Source organism: Durio zibethinus, chromosome 13 (genome assembly GCF_047325235.1).
Source record: "Durio zibethinus cultivar Kanyao isolate XHJ-2024 chromosome 13, ASM4732523v1, whole genome shotgun sequence".
Classification (NCBI taxonomy): Eukaryota; Viridiplantae; Streptophyta; class Magnoliopsida; order Malvales; family Malvaceae; genus Durio; species Durio zibethinus.
Window position 1 is genome coordinate 18,853,953 of NC_143174.1, and position 18,471 is coordinate 18,872,423.

The 18,471-nt window shown below is 30.7% G+C and overlaps 2 protein-coding genes and 1 pseudogene across 3 annotated transcripts; 2 read left to right on the forward strand and 1 right to left on the reverse strand.

Annotated features, from left to right (window-relative positions):
• The first annotated feature begins 1,386 nt into the window (after positions 1-1,386).
• Positions 1,387-6,523, forward strand: LOC111304087 (Calcineurin-like metallo-phosphoesterase superfamily protein). The gene is given in 9 exon segments (XM_089741961.1): positions 1,387-2,673; positions 2,841-2,875; positions 3,050-3,105; positions 3,108-3,160; positions 3,552-3,640; positions 4,000-4,111; positions 4,285-4,405; positions 5,836-5,894; positions 6,088-6,523. Coding segments are annotated over 9 exon segments (687 nt in total). The 5' UTR covers positions 1,387-2,589; the 3' UTR covers positions 6,166-6,523.
• A 120-nt stretch (positions 6,524-6,643) lies between these two features.
• On the reverse strand, positions 6,644-10,797 carry LOC111304088 (glycerophosphodiester phosphodiesterase GDPDL6-like). Its single transcript, XM_022900604.2, has 10 exons — positions 10,566-10,797; positions 10,096-10,231; positions 9,653-9,949; positions 9,389-9,498; positions 8,726-9,227; positions 8,501-8,539; positions 8,082-8,363; positions 7,841-7,983; positions 7,264-7,747; positions 6,644-7,126 (listed from the first exon to the last, which is right to left on the reverse strand). Exons 2-10 carry the CDS (start codon positions 10,205-10,207, stop codon positions 6,819-6,821), a joined length of 2,277 nt encoding a protein of 758 aa, XP_022756339.2. The 5' UTR covers positions 10,208-10,231; positions 10,566-10,797; the 3' UTR covers positions 6,644-6,818.
• A 2,580-nt stretch (positions 10,798-13,377) lies between these two features.
• Positions 13,378-18,184, forward strand: LOC111302903 (VAMP-like protein YKT61; annotated as a pseudogene). Its single transcript, XR_016326534.1, has 6 exons — positions 13,378-13,779; positions 14,158-14,255; positions 15,191-15,295; positions 15,456-15,521; positions 16,657-16,743; positions 17,139-18,184. The product of XR_016326534.1 is annotated as a VAMP-like protein YKT61 (transcript).
• Positions 18,185-18,471: the final 287 nt, after the last annotated feature.

Genomic DNA, 18,471 nt, shown 5'->3' on the forward strand with positions numbered 1-18,471 from the left:
ATCTTGTCAAACTTTTATGACAAAAAGAATAAAATATTGATTGTGAGAAAAAATCATAAATATATATTTAATAATTATTTAATTAAAAAAATATATAATTTAAAATTTTAGTTTATCCAAGTTTAATTTTAAATTAAGATAAAAGAATTTAGTATAATTTTAAATTTAAATATATGTGTAATTTTAAATTGAGATAAAATATTTTTTATTTTAAATTATAAAAAATAAAGATAAAAAATTGATAAATAACAGTAGTTTAACCATAAATTTTATTTATTTAAATTTATATGAACATTAATTTAGATGGTGTATAATTTTTTATGATTTAAGAATTTAACCTTTAAAAATTATTTGGATTGGATAAGAGTGAAATATGTGAAGATTATTTTATTAGATTTAAATTAAGATAAATTTTATATATTTTAAAAGATTTTGATAAATGTAAATTTTGAAACTTTAAAATTTTTAAAAATTAAATAATTAATTTAATAAAATTATTTAAAAAAATATTATGTGTCAATAATATAGATTATTCATCTAAATATTCACATAAATAAATTTTATTAAACTTTTACGTATATTATAATATAATATTATGTATGATATGGTATGAATTTGATAAAGAATGAAAAGCTTGGGCCTGTCCACGTCATCCATTTTTTTCCCTTTTATTTTTGGTTTTATTTTGAAGAGAATGGAGAGCTCTAGCCCATGTCATCCATTTTTTTTCCTTTTTTTTTTTTTTTAATTTTATTGGTGATGGCATCAAATTAACTTTTTTTTATCTATATAGTATCCTAGATATATAAATTACTTATTAATATTTATAAATTATTTATATTTTATTTAAATAAAATTTGACTTTAACTCGATTATTATCGAATTAAATTTAAATTTAAATAATTTGATTTATTAATTGAATTGAGTTCAAATATTCTGATTCAAGTAACTTACAAATTTAATCGAATTTTTATATTTAAATATATTTTTATTATTTTAATTAATAAAATATCTCAAATTTAAACTTAAATTTAAGTACAAATAATTAAATTTTTATATAATATAAAATTTAAATTTATTTTTATATATTAATTAAACTTAAATAAAAAAATTTAAATAATTTAAATTTTATCTTAAATTAAATTTGTATTAAAAAAAATTAATTAAATTTTAAATTTTAAATAAAATTTAAATTTAAATTTAATATTATATCGACAATACACTTTTCATCAACTTTTATTTTTTATTTTTTTCGAATTTTTTAAAAACTTTTTGTGATGAACATGAAGTCAATCTCTTTATCCAATCCAATCCAATCCAATAAATTTTACTTGAGTTTGGAGCCTTCTGGCACATCTCTATCGTTCCTTTTTTTTTTTATTTCTCTTTTTCATATTATTTTTCTCTCATTCTTTTCTTTCACCTTAAATCAAAACCAACTTTTTATTTCTCACACACCGCCTTCTGTAAATTTTCTGAAATTAGAGAAGGAAAATTGCAAAAATATTTTTTTTTTTTGCATTTTCGTTCTTACTGCCTCACATCTTCTTTCCATGTCTTCTCTAAAAAATTGTAAACCCCTCGTAAAGAAGTCCTGTTGAATTTCAAGATGAGTACCGGAGGAAGCTCTTTCAAATCTTCTACGTTCAAAATAGAAAATCTTTTCCTTCAAAAAGCTCCCAACATATCTTCTTCCCAAAAGACCCTCCATCGCTCTCTCAATTTTCAGATTGGGACCCTAACTTTCTGAACATAAACCATTATTACATTTACAAAGCCTTCATTTCTTGGCCTAGTGACTAAGAGGCTTTAGAGAAAGCATGTGGACACGGGTTCTAACACTACCATTCCCCTTCCCTTTTATAAGGGCTTTACCCCTTCTATGAATAATAATAAAAAAAAAGCCATCAATCGTGGCAAATACTCGGTAAAAACCTTTCATTCTTTCAAATTTTGTAATTTTTTTTGTCTTGATTAAGTTAAAGTTTTCTACGTTTTTTTATTTATTTAAATTTTTAAATATTTTTTTTATCAATTATGTTAAAAAAAAAAAAAAAAGGAAGAAGAAGAAGACATTTGAGTATTTCGCAATCAAAAGCACCAATAACATGACTATCGACCTTTTGGTATCAATCACTTGAAATTTACTACATTTTCAAGTCCATTTTTTTTATGAGAATACAGCTTGGATGAGAACACGGCTTGGATGGAGTTTTATAACAACAATGATAATTTACTACATTTTCAAGTCCATGCTTTTATGAGAATACAGCTTGGATGAGAACACGGATTGGATGGAGTTTTATAACAACATTGATAGTAAGTTTGGTGGTGGAATTCTCCATATCAATGTAATAACTTTGGCTTTTTGTTCCATATTTATTCTTTTTAAAAGTTTTGCATGTTTTGGAATCTGGGTCTTCAATTTCTTTTGTTCTCTTTCCTGATTTTCTTTAGCTCATTAGCTTTGGTTCTCTATTTTTGTTCTCTCTATCTTATATGATTGCATCAAATCATAATCAGTTGATGCGTCAGAATAGTTGTAGTGTGGATTTCCTGGTATGACTAAAGTTCTTGTCCTTGATAAAGATGGAGAATGTGGCGAAAGCTTATGATCTAAGGTTTGTGGTGAACATTAGTGAGCTTGGGGAGGGTGACCCACTCATGCAAAATGTAAGACCTCTTTGCATTTTCTCTAATTTCTTGTCAAAATCGAATTTTTATAAACGGTAGATTCTACTCATACAGCAAAAATCCTTTTCAATAAGTTTAATATAAAAATTATCTCTGGCTTAGTTTCCATAGCTAGTATTGACTCTAGATATATATATTCTTTGCAGGTGACCAGGCTCTCCACATTACTGAATGTTCCCTGGTATTCATCCTCTTGCCAATCAAGTGTCTGACTTGCGTACATTAGCATCATATGCAGAAGTTATTATATTTGCTGCAATGTCTTGAATTCAAATGCTTTATAAGGATAATAACATGTTTGCATTGATTTGTCAGCCTTGCTTCAATTTGTAGTGATGGATAATGATGCTTGTAGGTACACCACAGGAGTTTCTGAACGTGAGGACCTTGATTGCTTTCTCCAGCAGATCAAATACCTCATGGGAGAATATTAGATATTGTTAGTTTGAATATTGCTTTGCTGCAGGTGGATTTTTGTGTGTCAAATCCTGCATCTAAATTCATTCTTTATTCACTTCAAGTATGATGAGATATAAAAAGAAAAGCCTAATGGCTCCTGCACCATCCCTTAGAATATCTGTAAGAGATTGGTGTCAGTTATGTTGTTATTACTTTTAGTCATACTTCTTGGTTTCAAACCATATAGTTTGGCTATAGGGATATCACCATGGTGAGAGGTCCTGCATGGTAGAGTAGGGTATTTTGCTGTCTTGTTGCTATACCCTGGAATTTGAATGTGTTTACTCTGTTTTTTAAAGAAATTATTCACTTACCTTTTGTCGTACTTATGAGCATAAATATCTGTATTAATTTTCTTTCTTCTTTCCTCTAATTTGGTCTCATTATGCAATTGTAAGGACACAATGCTTGTCGGATCATCAAATGGCATGAGGGACAATCTGTTAAATTGGCTTACAAGGACGCTAGAAGCAACCACTAGTAGCTGGTAAATGAGTCTATAACTTGTTGGCTGGTTGTACTTTAATGTTGCAGTAGGTTTAGCTAACTTAAGCATTGACAAGGGTTTTTGTTTTTTTTTTATCCCAGTGATAATATTAAAGATCTGAAATTGAAATATAGTCTCAGTTGAGTTAGCACCTGTTGTTTTAAGTGAGAAATCTTGCATTTTTGGCTCTTTAGCAGTTGCTCCAGCCCACAGAAGTTGAAACCTTGAGAATTAGTCCATATTTTCTTGGCTTCTACTGCTTTTTCCCTCAAGCTGCCTCTTTGAGTTTCAGCTTATTATTGGATGCTTATAGATTTCCATCCTAGCAGTAATTTTTGTCTTGTGATCAATGAACCCAGGCGCATAGTAGTTGGATTCCACTCATTGGTTGCACGTGAAGAGAATGACAAGCAGTTGATTGCAGAGCAGATTCATGAGCCTCTACACCATATATTTGTGAAGTTGGGAGTGGTAAGTGAGGCTTCTTCAGATTCAGTATCATAATGAACTCCAGTATCAACATTAATTTTGAATAAACTCAAAGGGAAATGGCAAATCTTTTCTTTTCTTTTTTTTCATTTCAACATGATATTGCTAGTAATCATTAGGCTTAGACAGACTCTTAGTATTGTGCTTGTTTGTAGAATGTTTACCTAAGCCAGCAAGGTTGCTATAGCTATGCCCTTCAAGATAGCGTTGCTTATATAGGTAACCCAGGTTTGACTGAAGCGAACTCTCATTTGGCTTCTGCCAATGGGAGATTCCTAGTTATATATAATTTTACTTTTATAATGCTTATTTAGATTTTTTTTTTTAATTTTACACTACAAATTATAAAATGATTATGATTATTTTTATTTATCTATATATAATATAAAAATTTATATAAATTAAAATTTTTAATTATAAAAAATATAATAAAAACTCTGTCATGGCACGGGTAAAAAAAACTAGTTATGGATGTCAAAATAGAAAACATCACAATGTAATCTGCATTCAAATCTTCACCACTTGGCCACAAAAAGCAAAAAAAAAAAACTGTTATTTATCATTTCATTTTGTACAAAGTTTAAAAATCAAGAACCATACGAAATCCTAATTATTCATCAAACAATTGGGGCATATCATAAACAAAAACCCCATTTTTGCCGAATGTTTCCAAATTGTTTGATTTAATTAAGATTGGTAATGGATCGAGTTGGATCGGATGAGTTTTTGTTTATTTTGAATTTGATCTGATTTTATAATTATAAAATTCAAATCAATTGACTTGAAAATTTTTTTATTTTTTTCAAATTCGAATTTGATTTTATTTGATATTGTATAAATTATATTTAATTTGATTTAACTTAAAATTAATAAAATATTATTTTTTAAATATAAATATATATAAATAAAAATTAAAAAATAATTTTTTATATAATATCGGATCAAATTTATTTAAAATTTGAATTTAATATGATCTTAATTAAAAATCAATTTAAAAAAAAAAAAAACTTATCGGTACGGATTATGTTACCATCCCTAAATTTAACGACGATAACATCATCGACATGTTAACATATTGACCATAAACTGAGAATGAAATGGATGGTACCCATGATTTCTGTACGCAATTTTCGGAGCAACCAGGCTGCCTCCGTTGCTGCCAATGTCCCTAATATTCCCTACTTCCTTTTTTTTCCTTTCCCCATTCACCGCATGCCTTTCTTCTTCACCCCATTCCTTTACCTTTATCCCTTGGTTTGCATCTCCATCAGACATTATCACAAGCGGGTCCCCATCTTCATCGTTTTCATCATCTTCCCCCATAATTCCTCATCTTTCCATAACCGTCGAGTGGTGGTTGTTGTTGTTGTTTAACACTGTATGTAAATCATCTTCGCTGTAACGATCCCAGTCATTCCTTTTTCCATCGGTTTCCACTTCACCACCTCAAATTTCATTATCGTTTCCGTTATTGTTCTTTCCAGAATCTTCCTAGCGAATAGATTTTGTTAAACTCGAAATTATTGGGTCAGCTGAGCTGATATCCTCAATTCCATTATTACCCTGCTCTTCAATATCAAATTTAACTGTTTTTTCCATCGACGGGCTTTTGTTTAGAACCAAAAACCATTGGTTCAGAAGCTAAATCATGGTTAGGGATCGAATCCGTAGATATTCATCCTAAAATGATTTTTTTTGGTCTTTTTGTTTCTCCAGAGAAATGATTAATGGGTTTCTTCTCCGTAGACTCAGCTTGCTGGAGATGGTAAGTAGTTGATTCATTTTTAATTGATCATAATTCATGTCCAAAAGACTTATGGGTGTTTGAACTTAAAAGTATCCGTAAATTTTTGTATGGTCCATTGTTTTTATAAGGCATTGGATGTGTAAATCTTCTCTTTTTCTTGCCAAATCCCTGAATCTCATTAGTAATGCATCCTCCAATCATTGTATGCCAGGTGACCTACTTTGTTACCTTAGCAGGGTCGGTGGTGAACAAAGTTGTAGTCCAACAAAGGGGGAGAGAGGTCATGTAAATGTCTAGTGGTGAAAGCACATCAACAATTCTTTGAAGCCACTATTCAGTTGCTTCCAGGATTTTCAATTTTGTTTGAGCTTCTCTCAGTTGTCCTTCAATTCTTCAACAATTGTTGTAGATGGCATTCAATTTACAGTACATCCATCATCTATTGGGGTGATCGTTCAGCTTGTTCCTCCTTGTGAATTATCACTTGCTAGTGTTGTATGTCATCATAAATTTCAAATGTTCCCTCCTTGTTCTCTCCAAAATGTATTGGCATTTGAAAGTTGAAAAAAAATTTATGTCAATCAGTTGGATGATTTTGGATATGATGCAGAATTGTCATTTCTCTGGCTAAAGCATGAATTTAAATAGTAAGACTATCCATCATACGGCATCTATTGAAAGGAAGAGATTCAGCCCAGAATTTTGATATACGTTTAAGAATCAACAACACGATCAAGGTTGAGAATTCAAGTTCCCTTCCAACACGATCAGAAATTCAAATGAAATTCATTTGTTATGAAAACTAATCCCAGTTGTTTGTTCGCTATAGTACAGAACATGAAATATTAAGCTAAGAAACACAAAAATAAATCATGAAATATTACGCTTTAGAAAAACAGTCGGGAAAAGAAATCAAAGTTTTAGAGTTAATAGTCACTAAGGTCAATGTCCCAGAGAGAGTGACGTGAGCGCCATGATTGCTGCTAGACAAAGACCAACGTTGGCAGTAATTGCCATGCCACTAGAAGAAGGTGCAGGTGCACCTGGGGAACCGGGCGTTCCTGGTGAAGCTGTAGATGATGATACATTGGCTACTGGCGGAATTGGAGGGTCAACAACATCTGCAATCTCAAGTGGTGGATTGGGGGGATTTGCTGGTGGCTGTGTTATGGCAGGAACTTGCTTAAGCAGTGCACCAGGTTCAGCTGGTATGATGGCAATCTCTCCATTGAGATCCACACATGGGCTCCCTGCAGCACCAAGCAAAGTTGTAGCACATGTTATTTGCATGCATGTAATAAAATCATGGTTTATTATGAAAAATCTTCAATAACTTTTGACGTGATGAAAATAGCAGGAAATCAATTTTTATGATTGAATCACTCACTCATATATTTGCTGGCTGTTCCAGGAAACTCTGTTATAACCCCATCAACTTCTAGTGCTGCAACATAAGTAGCAAGCTCCACCATTGGATCCGCATAGAAATCAAACGGAAGTGCAACAAATTCATTTCTCAAAACAAAGACGTATACTGAGATATTTGCAGCGTGCATTTCATCAAGAACATTTGTCTGAGCCTTAAGAAAGCCATTTTCAATTGAAATAAGGGAAGGTCTTGCAAAAACAACTCCATCAGCATACTTCTTGATTTCATCTACTGTCTGTTTAGGAGCATCACCTATCTCCTCTTTAACGTGTAACAATCTTTTGTAAGCTGGGACACCTTGAAACTTGGACAGCACTGAACTGTCGTCTGATAGGATCAAGACTTGTTGAGTTTGTTGCTTGTCAAAGGTTGAATTACTCAGGGCTTTGGTAACAGAATCCACTATGTCAAGACCTTTTCTTGATGCTAAGTATGCAGCATTCTGGAGAGGCATCAGTGTTAGAATTGGCAGAAAGTTAAAAAGTCAAAACGTGAGTTGGATGTTGGAAAATAGAAATAAAGTTAAAATTTTTACTTCTATGTTTATCAAAATTCCAGAAACTGCCTTCGCCTTAGCCAACTCCAGAAAGTCAACGAGTGTCATGAATTTCCCCTTGTTCTTGGCTTCAGGGTTCCTTTGGTAGCCAGCATTTTGTCCAAAAGGGCTTACCATATGAGCTAAGGAAAAAAAGATAGACCATTAGTGGGAATGTGCTAAAAGATTATAAAATCGAACTTCTGTGGCTGTATGTGTCAAATGTGTTAAAGAAGTTTACGTTTCAAGGTCTGGATCTCGCTCCATGTAAGATCAAATGAAAACACTCCCTTATCCTTTTGAACTTCAGGAACGGAGGAAGAGCGAGACATGAAGGCAGGCATTGCAGTAGTATCCCCTGTCAGATCGGCTGAATCTAAACAGAAAGCTACTCCATCTTTTGACATTTGGACTGAGCAATCCATTATGTCAGCTCCATCGTTTACTGCTTGCTCATAAGCGAGATCAGTGCAACCAGGATAAATCCCACTTGCTCCATTGTGAGTTATGATCAAAGCTTTCCCTGTGAAAGGCACAAAATCATAGGGAAACATTATATTTTGTTTCCTCAAGCATCTATAAAAGGTATGGTAACATATGGTAAATTTTTTAATTTTATAGAAAGATAACCTGTTTGAAGGATTCAAACTTAGCACTTACCTTTCTTGGGCTTGGCGGTTTCATTAGTTGCAAAGCATGCTGCATCAGAAAGACCATTTGGAGGAGGTTAATCACAACCTCAAATACACGAGTATGTAGCTTATATTCATGCTTTAGTTGTTTAATTTGTTTTTCACTGGTTGACTGATTTTTCTTTGATATGTATAGAAGAATTGTGATTAAAACAGAAAAATGGCAAAGCGCTACAGCAGTCTATAAGCTCACCAATGGCGTTTGATGCTGTAGGGGAGAAATCTGTAAGCAGCCCGTCAACAGAGTACTGGGGATTATCAATGAACTGCAAGTACTCAGTTGTTGGATCATAACTATAATTGTAACTTCCTGGCACATCATTTGCAAAACCAGAAGCATATACTTCTAGGCCGAGCTTGTGAGCATCAGCCACAAGAGTAGTAGGATTTCCCAAGTATTTGTTCGCATCAACAGGCCATATGTATCCTTTGGGGACAAGAATTCCTGATGCAAATTGCTTGATGGCTGAAAGATCGTTCAATATTGCGCTGTACTTTTGGTTGGTTGTGGGTTCAACTACATCTGGATCTAGGAACTCAAAGATGAGTTTTGTCCTGGCTCTGTTAACCTTTCCGTTCATGTTCTTCAAGAAACCAATCTCAGGAGATGAAATGAAATTTATGCCCATAAATCTCATTGCCTTTTCAAGATATCCTGACACACTGAGTTTGTGTTCCGTATAGAAAGCGTCATACTGCAAAAAGAGAACAGACAAATTAGGGAAGGAAGCCATTTTAGCTGTTGCGTTAATCTCATGTTTTCTCATTCTGAGGTAGTGATGAAAATAAAAAATGGAGAGAGTAGAGAAAATCTTCTCTGAAAAAGGTAAAAAGAAGTGGCAGAGAAATAAGAAACCTGAACATTCAACCAAAACACAGAGGGTTTAAGTCCTGTGACATCCTCAACAGTAGATACCGGCAGTTGACCATCAAACGCATTTGTTCGGGACAATACATTTTGAACCACTGCCAGCGAAAAAAACATGACGAAGCACAAGTTGTTTAGGAATCTTATATCTTATAAATTTGTGGCTTCAAACCTATTTTACTCTCTTCACCATTCTTCCGTTGGATAGAGAAATAAGATATTGGTTATAAAGTAGGAAGATTTGAGACTTACACGACACATTGTTCATTATTACATCAGATGAGTAATCTACTGAAAACCAACCCTTAACCTTTTGTCCATTAATGTTGTATGTCTTGGAATCTTTTGGGAAGATCATTGCTATGTTGGTTGAATTGTCAAGCCTGATATCTGTCAGGCATATGCCAATGCCATCTTTTGTCAGCTGTAGATTGCAGAGCAAAGCCACTTCCGTAAATTTTAATTGATTGGCCATGTCATTTGCATATGAGCTAGATTCAGGAAAAAGCCCCGAGAATCCACCGCGAGCAATTACAAGGGGTGGTTCACCTAGTGACCAAACAGAAAGCCAAGGCTATCTCAATTCACAGCCTTTCACTTATATCTTTGCAAATATAATTGTTTAAAAATTGAGGTGCAAAGAAAAGAGAAAAAAAAAAACTAATTGATTCTGCAGGGAAAAAAAATTGTGTTACCACTTAAAGTTGGCCAATTCTTTACAGGAGCCTGAGACTTGGCAGGTTGAACTTGGTTTTTTGCTAGAGAGGCATGGATCAACAGGAAAATCAAAAGCAAACACCTGATCATTTTGCCCCCAAAAATCCTGCAAATCTGTTTGATAGAAACGGCCTATATAATAGGAACAGGACATAAAAACCATAACAGCAATTGATCATTTGATAGAAACAATCAAAACACATTCTTTTTCTTGTCAAAGTTTTGATATCAAACACAAAAAAAAAAATTTTTGACAGATCATGGTGCATAGTTTTACGAAGGATTTTCATCAAATCTTTTTTTCTTTGTTTCATTTGATGAATCTGAAATTGGCTGACATCTAAACTTTGCAATTACTTAAAACAACAGAAACATCATCATCATCAATAACACAAAGTTAAATACATCTTAGGATACTGTCTAACAAGAAAAAAAAAAAAAAGCTTACCCGAACCCTGTTTGATTAGATGTGTAAAAAGAACATTCCCTTGTCAAGTTTCACATAAACCGTAGAAGAAACTCTCATAGGGAATGCAATGCAATGAAAAGCAGAGAAAAAAGAGAGGTTGGGAGAGATTAACTGGTTTAAAGTTTTCTTATGATAACTCCCCACAATTTTTTCGCATTAATAGCTGGTCAGAATTTATTTAACTGAAAAACCAGTTTTTTTTTTTTTTTTTTTGGTTTTTTTAACCTTTTATATTAAAAGGGGCTCATAGTTATTTGCTATTCTTGTTCCTGTTTTTATGGACAACAAATTACTTAAGCGGGAAAGAACAACTCAAAAATCTAACGGCTTAACCGGTTTTTAAAACTCCCAGCTGCGGCCTTTATCAAACCTTGATTATGGTTTCTTTTAAGCAGTTTTGTCTTATATATATATATATATATATATATATATATATATATATAGATATATAGGGTTAGATAGATTAGAAGATCAATGTATTTTTGACAAAAGGGAAGAATTGGAACTCACTCAACTATTTATGTTAATTGATTAAGTACGGTGATTAATTTTTAATAAAGCTAGAAGGTTAAAAAAAAACTTTCCAATAAAAATTTAATAATCATTAAAATTCTTATTATTTTATTAGAATCAATTAAGTTTTTGAGTATCTTTTTTCATCTATTGAGCTCTTGTTAAACAAAAATTGATTAATCATTAACATCAATTTTCATCTAATTAAGAGTTTTAATTTAGGTGAAAATAGATGTTTTAAAGATTTAATTAGATAAAAATAAATGTTTAAAGATTTAATTAATTCAAATAAAAAGTTCAAGACTTAATTAATTACATTAAAATATCAAAGTTTAAGTGATTATTAAATTTTTATTTATGGTTTCTTTTACTCCTTTGCCTTTTAATAAGGATTAACATCATATAGTTTGTAATAATTTGTATGATAACAAGCTCTTTTTTTTTTAAAGAAAGAAATCATAGTCTAAAATTAAAAAAAAAAATTGAAGATATTGAGATTTGAATCATAAATTTATCAAATGTAATTTTTTTAAAGGTGGTTGCATGGGTTAAGCATCAAGTTATAAGATAAACAAGTTTTAAAGCTTTTAATTGTTTAAAACTATAAGTGAGAAAAAGAAATTCCATGGACAACTAATTAAGAATTAACACTTGATAAATATATAATAAAAGTGTTATATACATATATAAATATATATATATATAGAGAGAGGTCAACACTTGTGTAATTTGTAGTAGAGTATTGAATTTTTAATTTTAATTATTAAAATTTAATTATTGACAATTTAAAATATAAAAAAATTATTATATATTTATGTGTGTGTAAGAGTATGTAGAATTCAAGAAGATATATAAGATTATTCTTGGATAAGACATTTGGAGGAATATTTCATTTTGTTTTTAAAAATTCAAAAATGAATTTACTTATTTAAATAAAAATAAGATTGAGTTTCAAAATTTAAGAGGAATTTCAAGAAAAAATTTGATCACCTCAAATTCTCTATTGAAATTCCATTAAAATGGTGATTTTTCAAATTTTCTCTAAATCTCTTTTCACGCTACATAATTTACCCTAAATTATAAAACTAAAAATATATATCATTTTATTTAATTTTAATATATATATTTATTTTTTAGCTAATTATTTTTTATTTTTTATATTATTAATAGAGTTAGTATTTTATACATTATCAATATAAATTTTTTATTATATAAGTAGGATTAAGATGATAACAAATATCTTTTAAGATATATTTAAAAAATAAAAAATTTAATTAAAAATTAAAAAAGAAAATATGCTATCCTCTTAATTTTACTTGTGTAATTAAAATTTTATATATAGTATATCAAATACTAACTCTTATTAATAATATCTATACATTTTTACAAATAAAATGATACCCATATTATATTAGATATATATATATATATGTATTTTATTTTTATTTTATTGTTATTTTTTATTTTATCAAATTTAAATAGATTATTTTTTTAAAAAAATATTTATCCAAACAACACAATTACAAAAATACTAATATTTTAAAATGATTTATTTTAAAATGCCCTCATTTTAAAATTTTTGTTTGACCAAAAAAAAGAAATATTTTGAATTAAAAAGTAAATATAACATACGTTACGTTGGATTTTTTTCATTTAAAATATTAACAAAGAATTTCTTAAAAACTGTAGTTATTTCTCATCCGTTACCCATAAATAACAACTTGAAATCTTTAGAATCTGATTCTTGTTGAATTAAAAATATCAATTTCTTTTTAAAAAATTCAATTTCATTATGACGCTTTCTCTTTTTTATTATTATTATTATTATTATTATATATGTATTTGAAAATAAACTCTTTCTCTTCTTTCATATCAAATTTATTTTTAATAATTATTAATAATTATGAATTTTGTAGTTTATTTATAGGAGTTTGATTTTTATTATTTTAAAATTAATCAAATAATTATTTTTTATACTTGAAATTATCATAATTTAAACTTTAATCTCTAAAGCTAAGAATCCAGTAGTGGTCTTGGCCTGTTAAGCTCTAAACGGACTAGTTTTATTCATTTCCTTTTCTTATCTATAAAAGAAAACCAAAATTCCTTATAAATCTTTCATTGGGATATCGCTATCCAAACAGGCCGAATAAGCCCAAGTTTCTTAAATAAATTGGGTTTTAACTGGATCGCAATGGTCCAGCTTAAAAAGTACAATTATGAAAAATCAATCGGTCATAACACGAGATTCGGCTGTGACCAAACAGATTAACGGTCCTGATCTATCAAAGTTCTTGTAACCGACAGCCAAGCGATGGCAAAGAAACGAATAAAAGCCTCGAATTCATCAGATTCATATTCCCCGCTCTCTCTGCCCTTTCCTCTCAAGAATCACAAACTGTTACACCCGAAACCAAACAAAGAAAAAAGAAAGAAATTAAATTTATTATTATTTTATTTTTTGGGAGGGAAAATTGAGAGACAAAGATGAAGATCACGTCGTTAGTGGTGTTAAAGTGCAACCCGGAAGGATCCGATCCGATAATCTTAGCGAACGCATCCGATGTGACCCATTTCCGTTACTTCCAAAGGTCAACCGTCAAGGAGTTTATCGTCTTTGTTTCTCGAACCGTCGCCAAGCGGACCCCTCCCGGTTAGCGCCAGTCCGTCCAGAACGAAGGTCCGTCAGCTTTTTCCAATTGTTTTCCATTCCAGTTCAACACGATTTAACTTTCTTAGTTTTGTGTCATATGATAGTATTCCTTTTGTTGATTATTGATATCGGTGGTGATTTGATTAATAACACCGTGTTTGATCTTTTGTATTATCTCTTCTATCTAATTGTGAATTTTTTTAATCTGTTCCAAAATGTGATTTTAGTAGTAAAAGAGAAATCATAATTCGGTTTTGTTTCCACTCAATTAATTAAGATTTGACCTTGTATCTGTAGGTGATCCTTTTATTTTATTTTTTTTGGATTTCGTTTCTATTTTAGGTTTGAGATTATGATGAGAGTATGAGAAATTTCAAAATTTGTTGTTTGGTGATGTTAATGTAGAGTACAAGGTACATGTTTACAACAGAAATGGACTTTGTTCCTTGGGATTTATGGATGATCACTATCCTGTTCGAAGTGCTTTTTCGCTTCTCAACCAGGTAACGAAAAAAAATGCAGCTCAATTTCTCTCTGTTTCATGGTTTGCTTTATGATTCAATGCCATCCAATCTTATTGACTGCAATATATGGTGTTTTGCATTGGTTGTATTGAGTAATATAAGTATAAATTTACAGGGTTCTTGCTCCTCTTTGGTATGATCTGCTATGTTTCAAGAAATTACACATAAAGTGTCAATAGAAGTTAAAATTTTCCTTCTAAATACAATTAGTCTTTGTTTGATGTTCACTTGTCTTACTCATGTTTATGCGTGTTGCATGGCACATATGTTGGATATGGTGTTATCTTTTTAGTATTGTGGATAGGTATATAGAGGTTCTCTTGCCCTTCTCTTTGCATCTGATAGTGATAACTAGATGGATGGGTGGAGGAAGATGTTGAGTGTGAGTGTATGTTATATGATGCCTTAAAGAGTGTAAGATGATGTCAAGAGTCTGTGGTTCATATCATGACATTTGTTATGCATCTCTTTTTCATTGTTCTTTGCTTTGATGTTGTGAAATTTATCTGTTAGTTTGTGTATCCTTTGGTTTCTTTGATAAATTTCAAAGGGTTAATGTGTGATTTAGCTCCTGAATTATACCACTTTTCACGATTTGGTACCTATAGAAAAAAAATTCACGATTAGATACCCAAACTTTGTTTTCATCAAGTATTTTATCCCACACACTAATTCTATTAATGGTAAGCTGATGTGGCCAAAAAGCAACCAATAATATCATGAGACATGGCACATTTTTATTGTTCGGTATTTGCCACATCAATAGTTTGACTAACAGTGTTAGTCATTGATGCAAAATGCTTGACAGGAACAAAGTTTGAATACCTAATCGTAAATTTTTTTTCTATACTTATCAAATTGTTAAAATAATATAATTCAAGAGCCAAATTAATATTAATGATCATGTTTGTCAGGTGCTAGATGAATATCAGAAAATTTTTGGGGATTTGTGGAGAACCATCCAAGCTGATAGCACTCAACCTTGGCCCTATTTGAATGAAGCTTTGACCAAATTTCAGGTATCTGTTTTCTTTGTCATACATGTATGCTGTAGTTTTAATGCAGGATGTGTAATTATACTTTTCAAATTCATCTCAGAAGCTATTTTTAAAGGATATTATTGGAGCTTTAGGGGAGTTATATTTGAAAATCTTTTTCTAATCCTCTTTCCATCTTCAGGACCCTGCAGAGGCGGATAAATTGTTGAAAATTCAGAGGGAGTTGGATGAAACTAAAATCATCCTTGTAAGTATTTATATGTGTCTTCCCTTTAGCTTTCAGCTATCATATCATGCAATCTTCAGCTTCAAATTATCATTTTGTTGACAACTCATACCTTGGTTGACTGTTGACTGTTGACTGTGTAACAGGCAAAATAGATGCTTTAGATTGAAATTTTTTTCGCGTTAATGCTGGCAAACAGTGATAACATTTCATGGATTGAAAGATTTGTTTATAAATAGAAAACTAGTTAAGGTCATCATGAATTTTGTATAACTAGGAGTGAAACTGGTTTTGTGCCTTTCCAGTTGGATGATACGAGTACAATTTGCAAGTCTATTTGTTTCTTAAACTGTTCCTGTTTCATATTCTATTGTCAGGAAAATGGCTGGAAAAGTGAGAAAGTTTGTTTGTTGATGCTATACTTATAGCCTATTGTCATTGAGGGGAAAGAAAGATGTTGTGAAATCATTGTGACAAAGACGTGGTATTGGGTCATTTGTCCTATATGTGCAAATAAAAATCTGGCTGATCTTTACTCGAAGTAGAGCATAAACCTAAAACAATGAATAAAAAATTGACGAAACCCATTCAGAAACAAGAAAATGAGACTGTGATTTGGACTGAATCCCAATGAAAAGTTTGTGCGATTAGCGAATTTTCTTTTCCACATTATAGGAAAACAGGCCAAAATATTCAAATTCAGGTCATATCATTATCAACTGCCAGGTGGCTATTTAGAAAAGAGGAAAAGGTCTATTATGGTTACTGCCAACTCAAGTGAATTTAGGCTCCATTCTTTGTATATGGTTTGTTTTAATTAATTCATACTTGCGAAATAGCTAATGGTTGGCAGCAATTCCTTGTGGAATTGATTACAGATCCATCAACAGATTGTGTCATGGATTGATATGTTTGGCACTCCAAGCAGTTAATGAGGGCCATCTGTTTATTTTCTCTCTGTTTTTTCAACTTGAGGATTTTAAAGGAATATTTGCAAGCTATGTTAGTTATGCTGAATTCAATCCTTGTATTTTCTTCATTTCTTGTTTAAAATGTAACTTGAAGATGAAATGTTGAAAGAATTAAGTTTGTTTTAGCATTTGATGGATTATTAATTCTTCTCTCATTCATTGAAATGGTTTTTTCTTTGATGCAGCATAAAACTATTGAAAGTGTGCTTGAACGAGGTGTGAGGCTGGATAGCTTAGTTGAAAAGAGTTTGGACCTGAGTGCGTCATCTCAGGTAGATGTGCAAGACTTAATGTAAATCCTGTATGATTTCACCAATTTATATATGCATCTAACCGTACCTTGTAAGGCCTGTTTTTCTTTCCTGTTTATCATTGTTATTAGTAGTTGGCCTTTCTAGTGTTACTTTTTCTTCGTCTCCTCACCCTGTTTTCTTTTGTGTGCTTTTAGAACTTTCTGTTGTCTTTACTCCACGGTAAATTGATATTATAATGGCTAGTCAGCATACTCATATTTTGTCTTCAAATGGTCCTGAACATGGTGGGCCTGTGACAATTTTACACTTATCCGCCCATTTTATCACATTTTGTCATTATCATCCGAATTCTCAATTGAACAACGGCCATATATTGTTGCTAACATCAAACCTAATTTGGGTTATTGAAACAGATGCTCTACAATTAGGCTAAGAAAACCAATCAATGTTGTACCATACTGTAAACTTGTAGAGAAAGCAGCTATGCTGTGATGGTATTCACTTGTTTTAGCCTCTGAAGCTGATGGTGACTGTAATTTTATTATATGGTGACTAAAATTTCGGGGCTCTCTTTCTGGGTTTGTTTCTTTGGGATGAAAAGGGAAGGCAAACCAAAAGTTCACAAAAAGAATTTTTTTAATGACACTATAATCACTTGTAGGGTGTATTCTGACAAATAGTAGATTTTGTTTCTTGTTTCTCTGGATGCATGCGATTCTTCTGTTATGATAATATAATAATAATTCATCTTGCCTTGTTTGCACGAACCCATTTTTTCTTTTCCATCGAACATTATATCCAATGATGTCTGGATATTACGGGATTAGGCGACATTGTTTTGTTTGATGAGGTCTTGGGGTACACTATATAAAGATATAGTATTACCAGGATGGCCTGCAGGGTCGAAATGATGGATATTATAACTCTACGAATGAGTGAAAATTGAAGTTAGGGAGATTTTAAGATAGTTCATAATCCGCTTTCTTTTGATTCTTGACAAAATACAACAACAATAATAAATTAACTTTTATGTCCCACAAATTTAGAGTCGGTTATATGAAATTTTAAATAACTATATTAAGTCATAATTTTGAACTGTTTTGTGTCATTCATTTTTATTAGAAATAATTTTTTCATCTATTTCTTTAATCTTCATATTATTTTTTATTATTTATATTTACATTTTTCGTAATCTACTTCTAGACATTTTGAACTCTTATTTATTTTTTTTTATTTTATTAATGCAGAGATAAGTTTATGTTTTATGTCTATATTATCTCAAACGATTCACTGTCATTTTTTCTTTAATGGGATTACCTTTAATTTTTATTTTGTTTCTTATATTCTTACTAAACATCTATTTAAGTATCTTCATTTTAACTACATTAATTTTCCTTTCATGTTGTTTCTTAAGGGTTTAACACTTAGTTTCATATAGTAATAAAGTTGTTTTATATAATTTTGCCTTTAACTTTATATATATCTAATGTATTTCGTCATCTAATTTATCTTGCTTAAATTTTATGATTTACATTATTTTTTATTTTAGTATCACTTTAAATAATTAATCTTAAATATAAAAAATGATTACTCATCGATATTATCACCATCCAATTTAATCACAGTAATACTTATTTCTTTATGATTATTAAGCATATATTTTATATATTTGATTTTAGATCTATTTAATTTAAAATCTTGAAACTTCAGTGTATGTCTTTATAATTTTAATTTCTCATTAAAATT

Coding starts and splice junctions, on each gene's coding strand:
- LOC111304088 (XM_022900604.2), bottom strand. CDS start 10,207: ATGATCAGGTGTTTGCTTTTGATTTTCCTGTTGATCCATGCCTCTCTA. Junction 9,950..10,095: donor GAATTGGCCAACTTTAAGTG/GTAACACAATTT, acceptor TTTGGTCACTAG/GTGAACCACCCCTTGTAATT. Junction 9,228..9,388: donor TGTTTTGGTTGAATGTTCAG/GTTTCTTATTTC, acceptor CTCTTTTTGCAG/TATGACGCTTTCTATACGGA.